General features: G+C 49.0%; 1 protein-coding gene and 1 long non-coding RNA gene across 4 annotated transcripts in view; one reads left to right on the forward strand and one right to left on the reverse strand.

Moving 5' to 3' along the window:
• The first annotated feature begins 1,829 nt into the window (after positions 1-1,829).
• The window catches only part of LOC108640947, an 11,699-nt gene continuing 3,532 nt past the window's right edge, over positions 1,830-9,996 (forward strand). The window contains exon 1 of the long non-coding RNA XR_001921618.2: positions 1,830-2,004. This is a non-coding gene — a long non-coding RNA (uncharacterized LOC108640947). The remainder of the gene's footprint in view (positions 2,005-9,996) is intronic.
• NUDT13 (nudix hydrolase 13) overlaps positions 4,190-9,996 on the reverse strand; it is a 6,742-nt gene continuing 935 nt past the window's right edge. Inside the window, exons 1-9 of one of the 3 annotated variants that reach the window (XM_018079972.2) lie at positions 9,811-9,990; positions 9,062-9,172; positions 8,339-8,478; positions 7,755-7,862; positions 7,228-7,334; positions 6,241-6,366; positions 5,921-6,032; positions 5,475-5,629; positions 4,190-4,929 (exon numbers count right to left, since the gene is read on the reverse strand). In XM_018079972.2, coding sequence (XP_017935461.2) covers positions 4,738-4,929; positions 5,475-5,629; positions 5,921-6,032; positions 6,241-6,366; positions 7,228-7,334; positions 7,755-7,862; positions 8,339-8,478; positions 9,062-9,144 — 1,023 coding nt within the window. In that variant the 5' untranslated portion in view covers positions 9,145-9,172; positions 9,811-9,990 and the 3' untranslated portion in view covers positions 4,190-4,737. Of the gene's footprint in view, positions 4,930-5,474; positions 5,630-5,920; positions 6,033-6,240; positions 6,367-7,227; positions 7,338-7,754; positions 7,863-8,338; positions 8,479-9,061; positions 9,173-9,810; positions 9,991-9,996 lie in introns of those variants that run through there. The other 2 variants (XM_008927085.3, XM_018079971.2) reach the window with 2 other exon arrangements.

A 9,996-nucleotide genomic window follows, 5' to 3' on the forward strand; every position in this document is an offset into this window, starting at 1 on the left:
CCTGCTGCCAGGGGACACCACCTCCCTGCAGGACACCTGCCTGCTGCCCTGCCTTCCCAACACCTCGGGAAGGACAGTCATCTCCAGGCACGTGGGGGTTGCAGTGGGGGAAAAGCATTTTTAGTGGCTGTTTGTGCAGCTCCTGCTGCAGCTGCTTGTCTGAGAAACTGGTATTTGTTTTCCATAGCAGCAGGAGTCAGGGCAGGCCCTTTGTGCCACCTCAGGATCCCTTGGGATGCTGCAAAGGCTGCAGCAGCAGCTGCCCTCCCTCTTGCCATTTCTGTCTTTGGAGTGGAACACAAGAGCATCTGTTCTGGCACATCCAGGATGGAAATTTATTTCTTTTTCCAGCTTGCTTTATTCCCCTAAGAAAACTCCTTGCCATGGAGGGCAGTTTGGGTTCTTGGCTTAAACAGCAGACTACAGAGCTAGTGAAAAAAGGGAGTTGTTCAACAATATGAGGTGGGGGGTGAAATCTTGGTGGGTATCTGCTCAATGTCATGGAAAAGAGCATCATGAACAACTCAACTTTCTGATGTGAAACTGTAGCTAAGAAGTGAAGTGATTACCACACACAGAGGAACATCACAGGGTGTGTTACTCCTGTGTAAAAGGGGGAATTGCTGTTGGGAATGGAGCCACGGCTCAAGTGGGTCAATGCTCCCAGATGGATCTTCACAAGGGGACAAGGATGGGAAGTGAAGAGCAAAGCTATTGTGAAGGTAAAGCTCAGTTGATGCCCAAAAAAATTATGTAGGTGACAGAAAATGAGGTATTTCCAGTAAGAGTTCATAATTTGATGGGAAAAAGGACTAATGATACCCAGTGACTGCAGCATATTAATCTAAATGAGCTTAGACCAGACCTTTTTTTCACATGGTGAGGGTTATTAACCTTACCTGCAGTTATAAGGCCAGTTACAGTGTTGGAATGTAATCCAGTTAATTTAGGCTTTCTCCATGCTGCATGCTCACAGCAGCCATGTTAAACTGTCAGACCATGTGTGGATTTGCTTCTGTCCATACCCCAAGCCTCGTCTTTCTTCTTCTTTTCTGCTTCTTTTAATATAAAAGTAAACCTGCTGTGTCCCTTGGCAGTATTCCCACTAACAGAAAGAGTGGAGAACACTGTCTAAAGGATGCTCTCTCCACTGAGCACAGGGCCCCAGTGGAAAAGGATGTTCTCTCAGCCTTTTCTGTCCCTGTGCCAGTGCTGCTCTCCCCATGAGGGAGCTGGGCAATCTGTATTTCTGCTCCTGGGATCTTTCTCCTGTTTGTCACAGCTGATGCCAGATTTCAGTTTCTCCATGCAAAGATGATTCTGGACATCTCTCAGTGCACCTGATTGCCTTCAAAATACCACTGATGGGTCTGAAAGGAAAATGCAAGTCACACCATCTCCAGGTTGGCAACACAGCCTCTTTCTTTCTTTCTTTTTAACAGAAGCATTTTTGGGGGTGCTGTGCTCATTCATTCCCAGGTGTATCCACTGCCACATGAATAACACTTGGCAGTCTTTTTCCCCCTGACACAGCTGCTTTCCATCTGTGGCCGGGTTGGAAAGTGAGTCAGTTTTTGATGGGAGCTGAAGGGCTGGGGCAGCTGAATTTGTCTGAGCAGCGCCTCAGAGTGAACAGAGGGATGGTACTTGTGTAATTACAGGTTGTTCTGACGACCTGTCCCTGGCAGCTGCCACAGCTGAGCTGCTCCTGGTTACCTGAGCAATGTTTCCCTGACAAATGGCTTTAGGAGGGTCACACTGTTGGGGTGTTCCATTAAGTGCTCGTGTCCTCTCAGGCTGAACATCCCGTTCAGAGCGTGTCTGCCGTGTCTCACAGGGTGGGGTGGTTCCCTGATGTAAGAGCTTCCTCCTGGACCTGTAATGCTGAGCTCAGATCTTCTGCCACTCACAGTGATGACTGTCCCTCTGGGCAAGAACATGTGGCCTTTCCACGCAGCAGCAGAGCAGCCCAGGTGATGAGTTCTCACTCCACACCGTTTCCAGGTAAGATTTTTTTTGCTCCCTCAGTCAGAGATAGACAAGTTGTGGCTTTGGTTACTTTAATCCTCTGCTGGCACCTGGTAGAGATAAACATGACTTTTATACCCTGTTGCTTTTGGGAGGTAGGTGGAATGCTGCTCTGAACCTGCCTGCATTGCTCTCCAAAAATTTCATGTTAATTGGATGAATGTTCTTATTTTAGAGCTGCCTATATTATTTTATATTCTGCTGATGGGTGATCCCTGTAACCAACTGGGCTGCAATGGCCCAGGCTGGCAGCTTTTCAGCACTGCTCCCTTGCAGTCCCTGGAGGCAGTGGGGGCTCAGGGATTGGTAAGAACCAAGCATTCCCAAAGAGGATTCAGTTCAGGGATGTGTTCCTGAGAGGGAAATATGTTGCTCCACCCCTTTTGCCTGCTGATACCTTTTCCACGGGAAAGCCCTGCTGTGTTTTGTTGAGGAAGCATCTGTCAGGAATTGCCTGCTCCTTTTTCTAGGTCACCTGCCTTCATGGAGCATGTCCTGTCTTGACTGCAGTGTGTTCTTCAGGCTTCAGACACATTTCTGAGCCAAATGCAAGTGAGAACAACGTGTGTCTCACCTTGTTTTTCTGTCCTGTGTGCCTGTGATCATTCCTGCTTGCCTAACACCTGGAACAGAGGCCACCAATATCACAATATCATTTCATAACTCAGTCAAAAGGGGTATGGACTAAGGATTTTATAAAACGGTTTAGAATTTAATGCTTTTCAAAAGATGTGATGAGAATATTGCCTTGGACCAAAAAAAAGAAAAGAAAGTATTTGAGTAGATTGAAAAGACTTTTTTTCTTATTGATAATTAAAAAGGAACATGCAGATGTTTAAAGCTGTTTTAAGAGGTCACAGGAGCAAACAAATGAGAAAACAGCTTTGCTTTTCCTCAGACTTTCTTCTGTATTGGCAAGCAGTACTTCTTGGACCCAGGGTCCTTTTTCTGCCACTGGGAGAACAGATCATGTGTGGATATTAAAAAGTAGTAATTTTTTAATACTCTTTAATAAAGTACATCGAGAAGGATGTATCCTGGAAGCAGCTTGGGCACATTAGTGAACTTAAGGGTGAACTGGGAGGGCTAAAGGAGAAGCAGGAAGGAGGATGAGGAGCTGGAATATCTTGCTGGCAGGTATCTAACTCTTCAGTATTTTGTACTGCAGAGAAGGGGAGGAAAGGAGTGAGGCTGAAAATGGCAGTTTCCAAAAATGAGAGAGCAAGAGAGAAATGCTGGGGGCCTAAAGTGGTGTGATGGGAGAGAAAAGCAGAAGGAACTGCTGTGAAGAGAGGCTGTGAGCCATGTTCCAAAGGAAAGTGGATGCAGGAATTGTTGCAGTTGAGTGGTGTGAGGGCTCCTGTGGTGTGTCTGGCTGGCTGAGGGGAGGCAGCAATGCCCTTGGCTGCACTGCAGGATGTTCCTCCCAGGATGAGTGACAGATTGAGTTCACAGGCATGACAGACACGCTCTGACACGGGGGTTTTATTGACTGAGAGCCAGGCTAGGAAGGGTGTTTGAATATGCCACCAAGTCCTGAAAGAATCCCCTCCCAACCTCCTGAAGTAAAAACAACCTGAGGACACAGAGTGTGTCTGAGCAGCGTGACAAACCTTCTTTATTGCTCCCTGCTCGGGTGGCAGGACTGAGATCTCCCCCGCAGGGAGTCCCAGTGCTGCAGGCAGTGACACATCCCTGTCCCCCTCCAGGTGCCCACACTGATGGCTTTGCAGCCTTGGCAGCTGAACTCTGACAGAGCAGGCACAAAGGACTGTCAGCCTGGATCAGCAGCACCTCAAACATCCTTTCATCTGGCTCTTGCCCTGCCCACACTGCCTCTGTGCTGCTCTCCCTCCAGGGGGATGGTACCATTCCATCAGTACAACGAGACCAGCTCTCCAGGCAAGCCACAGACTTTGGCCTCAGGGTAAGAGGCACTGCTCCTTTCAGGGTCTTTCCCTGTTGGAAGTGCAGTCCTTGTTGCAGCACCTCCTGTCACCTTTGCATCATGTGGGTTGTTCTAATACACCTTTGTGTGGGTTTTGCTCTTCCCCTCTCTACCACCAGATAGCTCTGTTCTCTCTCCCTTGGGATGAGAGCAACTGGTGGGGAAAATGGTGCCTCTACAGATATTTTCAATTGCTCAGATGTATCAGCAGAGTAGAAGCCCATTTACCATTTGCAAAAAAAAAAAAAACAACCAACCAAACCTGGGTGTTTTATATGAAACTGGAAGATTGAATGGGAAGAGAGACAGAAGAAGGGGAGAGCATACAAGCAGTGGCTTTTCTTCTTATTTTTGATAGCTCTCCCAGATCCATATAAAGATGATGTCACTGTCCCTTTATTTTTCCTGGAAAGACTGTGCTTTTGATATCCATCCAAGATGGGAAAAATGGAGGAAGAAGGGACAAAGGTGCCATGGGCTCACTGTCAGCTGATCACAGCAAGTTTGATGCTTTGGAACTAAGAATTTTATTGTGCATTTACTGCAAGTCATGGGATCTCAGAGGAGACCCAGTGTACGTGGGACTGTCTGAGGGTGATCAGATCAGACGTGGCTTTGGAGGCCAGTGGATCTGAGTTTCAGAGTGCCATCAGGGTGGTGCTGTCCTCACTGGGACACAGCCTTTGCCTCCAGTGGCTTTGGAGGCTTTTCTATGGAGCTTTCCTGGTTCTGGTGGAATCCCAGACTTGATGAAGCCCTGCCTAAGCCTGGGCACTCTGCTGCCTAACCCACTCACGGATCAGCTGGTGAGCAATGGCCTGTTTGGGAGGGAACCAGGGTAAAGAACTCCCATCATCTTGTTTTGAAGATCTGGGCTCTCTCTTGAGACCCTCCACGATTTCCTCCAGGCCAAACCAACGGGCTTCCTCCAGTTCCAGGCTGTCCATGCTGATCTGGAAAGAATTCAAGAGCACCAGTCCCTCAAATCAGCTTTAAATGTGGGCAGAGGTACCTTGCTTGCTCCTGTACCCACAAAGATCCTGTGCTGGAATGCCCAGAGTGCTTTATCCGTGCCTGAGGACATTACTGTCCACCAGTGCTTTGTTGCCTTGGTTTCCCAGGGAAACACTGTTCCATCATGGCATTGGCCTGTGGAGTGGGTCAGCTCCAGGTCCTTTGGTGGGCAAAGGATCCTGACTGAGCCTGCAAAGCACCAGTGGCTGAGCACAGTAATTAACAGGGCAGAGTCTGATTGTCCTATGGCAGATGCGATGTTAACACTAGAGAGAACCTCCTCTGCAAAACTGGGTGCTGGACTTGTATATGTACAGTGACCTTGCAAAATCTGCCACGTCTCCACAGAAAATAGGATTATTTTGAACTTTGTTCTTCACTTGTAGAGAAAGCTGCATTTAGAGAGGATGTGCTGCTCTCCTCCTAACTAAATTCCGTGGACTGAAGGAGACTTTGCAGCCTCGGGGAGCCCGGGCTCGCTCACCTCAGCCTGCCGTGCTCCCACCAGGGCGTGGCAGCCCAGCATCAGGGAGCCGCTGGGGAAGGGCCAGTGCTGGGACGCCGAGTACCGGAGCGACTCCACCTCCAGCCCCACCTCCTCTGCCACCTCCCGCCGCACCGCCTCCTCCACGGTTTCACCTGCGAGCAACCAAAGGGAGGTAAGGACGGCCCGGCCCCCGGGCAGCGAGGAAAACTGCTCATTTCCCAGGGGTTCCAGCCCCTGTGCTGACCTGGAAACGCTCGTCAGCAGGATGCTCCATTAAACTATCAACTCATTCCATAAACACAGCTACCAGAGAAGTTTTTTGGCCCTGTCTACATACAGGACAACTCAACATCTCCCCTTTTAAGCCATTTTCCCTCTCCCTGAACAGGTGTTCCCACACCCTGCAAGCCCAAGGCCACTCTCTGCCTCGGGGCCCACCTTACCCAGGTCGCAGAAGCCCGAGAGAGCCGTGAACATGCCCGGGGGGAAGGAGGGCTGGCGGGCCAGGAGGCAGCGGCTGCCGTCCGACACCAGGGTGATGACCACTGGAGACACCTGCCGAGGGCAGCAGAGAGCAAAGCCACTTCACACCCAACAAGTAAGTGGAAATTGCTGCCTTTCCTGGCTGGTTGAGGGCCACTGGATGAACACTAAAGACAAAGCACCCAGCTACACACAAAACCCTCCCACTGCTGCTCGCTGAGTGCCCTCTGTGCCAGCCAGAGTCCCTTGTGTTCCTTCCCTCTGCTGCCCAGGTGCTCACCTGGGGGTAGTAGGTGATTCCACTGGCCTGGCAGACACGCTTGCTGCCAGCTGGGTTTTTCTGAGTGGGCTGCCCAGTTTTGCTGCAGTACTGGTGGGAATCATGCCACCGGAGAAGGGACTGGGCCTGCAAACACAGGAGAGAAACACAAACTTTATTTATACCTGTTGCAAAGAGGTGACTCAGAGCAGTCTCCCTGGATAATGTTTTGCATGCAATCATGGGGGTGACCTCTGATTGTCTCTGAAAGCCTCAAAAAGGTAAATGAAGTGTGGGCACTGCTTTGAAAAATGGCAGATTTCTGCATTCGATGTTTCCTGCTTCCAAATTTGAGTATGTTTGAGGCAGGTGGGGAAGAGTTTTGGGATATAATGGGAGCTGTAATGGGAACTGGACTATTCTAAAGAGTCTCCAGCCCTGAATGTCTTCTTAAAAACATCCCAAGCATCACAAACAGTATAGAGCAGGAAAGGAAACATGAGCTATTTCTCCTTATGGGTCAGGACAGCTGATTTTCACACACAGGGCTTCCAAACAGAGGCCATCTGCAGAGTAACAGCTTATAAATGAGTAGTTTTAAAAGAGCAGCTCTGAGAGAAGCTGTGTGAGTTTGTTTGTGACATTCAGTTTGCCCATATTACAGAAATCTAGTGCCATATAATTGTTGAGCTGAGGACAAACTGGGATTGCTGGGACTGCTGCTAACACCAGCACGTTTCACACTGAACATACAGCAGGTGGATGCTAAATGGCATAAATTACTGCAAGTCATTTTTAAGTCTGATTTTCTTTCCACTGCATCTTGCTTTTGGGATCACAAATTTGGGAAAACTGGTGTAATTTATAGCGTGTCTGTACCCAGGTCCCTGAAAGTGTACAGCAGGTATTTCCACAACATGTATTAGATCATAAAACAACATGGGAGACAAGGAGAAGGGTTGATGTTGGAGATCACAGCTTCTTGAAGGAAGAAGTCCAGTCCAATACCAAAGCCAGCAGAGGAGAATCCTTCCCATCCACCACAAAGAGAGCCTTTCGGAGGTCAGTAAACGATCCCTGCAGTTCAGACTCAATCACTGATTTCTCCAAGGCCCCTGCTAATAATAAAAAATAGAAACAACAACAAAATCTTTGATCTCACAAATTTCAGGTTTTATCCCAACTTTCCACCCTTCATTGTTCCGGTATACAACTTCTGGAAGTTGCCACGGAAGTGACACCACATCAGGGGTGACATTCCCAAATGTTCAGTGGCTGCCAACAGCCCACCTTCCCTGACACACACAGGCACAGGAAGAGCAGTGCAGTCCATGGCTGTGACCTGCCTCCCTCACACCAGCCCCTGCAGAGCCCCCCCAGGACGTGTCCAGCCCCGGAGCAGGAATTCCGAGCCTCAGCCCAGCCCTCCGGGGCAGTACATGTTCATCCCAGGAACAGGAATGCTGCCTCAGCAGCACCCTCCGCTCAGTGCATCCCACTGATGCTGGCACAGATGGAAGAGGAGTTATCCCAACCTAAATCCAGGGCAAAGTGTGGTATGTGCTCATCTGAACAGCCGACCAGCACCGACTCCTCCATCCACTGCTCAGCCGCGGGGGATTTCTCCAGGACCCGTCGCATCTCTAAACAGCAGGGAAAGGGGAGAGAGAGCTGGGGTCAGAGCAAATCCATACAGCTGGGATGCCCTCTGGATCTTCGAGGCACAGGCAATCTTGGCTCATGGCCCACGTGAGAGAAGGGACCAGACAAGGTCAGTGGTTCTGTCCTACACCAGCCAATACCTTCCTCTCAAAGAAAACTTTTCCTGCCTCACACAAAAAACCCTTCATCAGTCAGACCTTGCTTGTTTTCCTTTCTCTTCACAAGGCATAATCCCAAATGTTTAAAACTGATCATCTCAAAACAGATCAGGTTGATACCACATGTGTGTGAAGAGCATGAGCTTGTGTCCACATGCCAAGGTCTTAACTCTAAACAGTCTCTGGTTGTTAACAAACAGAGTGCTGCACACAGCAGGATGTTCCTGCACAGCACCATGGATTTCCATCCCCTGTATCAGGGCTTGCTTGCAAATGTATCTGTTTCTTTCCTTACTTACCTGCTGCACTGAGCTGTGGCACCAAATATTTCTTCCCAGCTTTCTGCAGGAAGGGGGAGAGATTGTGAAAGAGGTAGAAAGTTCCTGAGGTCTGGGCTTGTCTACAAAGACTGTCATCTTCCTTTAGCTTATTTAAGTATCTGCAGTGAGAAAATGATTGGGAAGGTGAATTCAAGATCAGGTTGAGATTATCAGTGTTATGCTTATTTGGATGCATTGACTTTGCACAGAGCAGGGAGGCTGAGTGGACAGAGCAAATTTAAGTGTTCCACATGCTTTGAGAGTTTTGACAGCTGAGTCACCCTTTGGTGGACTGCAGCCTCCAGGGAAGGCTGCGTGGCAGAAAACACTGCAGTTCTTACTACCACAGGAACAGCCTCAAGTCTTGGATATCTGACAAGATCAGTAACCCAGTCTCTCAATCCAAAAGGTCTGCTTTAAAGACATGATCATTTGTGTGCAGGAAACCTTGATCTTCCCTTTTATCCCCCAGTCTGGATGGCTCCAAGTGCTGACCAGGCTGTTGTGCACATCACATGTTGGAGACAGTTCCCATCAGGCTACAAACACTCCTGCTGGGTACATTCTGCCTGTCACACTGATGTGAGGGGTAAAGACCAAGCTGAAATCTTAGGGCTTAGAGTGAGGTAGGGCTGTTTGTGACAGTGGGCACAAGTGCCAAGCTCTGGTCTTCTCCCAGAGAAGAACAAGATGAGACCTTACCTCATTTTTCTAACATAGGTGGAGTGTAACCTGCAGAGGAGAGAGGAAGCTCTTCTGTGCAGTGCTTGATAAACTGCAGCCATAGCCAACACCTACAGTTGGGGTCTCGGCCTAAAAGGAGAAGCATAAAATGTAATGCAGCAGCCCTACAAAGTTAAGTTTGATTTAAAAGGCGCAATAACCAGGTAAATCTCCCTCTTGCAGAGTCCACAGAATCTGCTTTCTAAATTTACCACTTTGGTTTCAGTCTCCAGTCACACATCAAACCCAGTTTCAGGCCATTTTTAAGGCTGTTTAAAGCTACCTGGGTTTGTTTCCACCCGTGAGTGTGCACAGGTCTTACAGAACTTGCTGTAAGCCTGGATTCAACGTTCCTGTCCCAAACCCCTGTGTCCCTGGGGAAAAGGGCTGCTCTCTTGTTTGCTTCCTACACAGTTGTCATGGCCTCGATCCAACCACACATCCCATTGCAGCACACAGTGGATCTGTGGGAAAGGCACGGATGCCAGAGGGGAATGAAAGGCAAAATATCAGCTGCAGAAGAGAATTCCCTGAGTTTAGACCAGAGACAGCAGTTGCAGCTGAACTGGATCATCTCCAGCTATGGACATTTTTTGTGCCAAAGGATCCTGCCACATTTGCAGTCGCAGACTTCAGTCTGACCTCGGCTTCAGGATGTCAGGAAATAGCAGAAACTCTACCATCTCTGAGCCAAAACTGAACTGTGATCCACAGTCCTTAACGATTACCTCGGATAGTTCACTTTCCAGCTGTGGAACTCGAAGCCCTTTAAGGAGGAAGTTACGTTTGCTTCGATTTACAGACGCAGAAAGTGCCAGGGAGGAGTCTGAGAGCCTTTCTTTCAGCAAAGGTCAGTGATGGCTCCCTGTGTGCACATGGAGACTTTGCCTTGTGGCTTCGGCCATCTCTGCCCC

Source organism: Manacus vitellinus, unplaced genomic scaffold (genome assembly GCF_001715985.3).
Source record: "Manacus vitellinus isolate BGI_N305 unplaced genomic scaffold, ASM171598v3 scaffold_48_pilon, whole genome shotgun sequence".
Classification (NCBI taxonomy): Eukaryota; Metazoa; Chordata; class Aves; order Passeriformes; family Pipridae; genus Manacus; species Manacus vitellinus.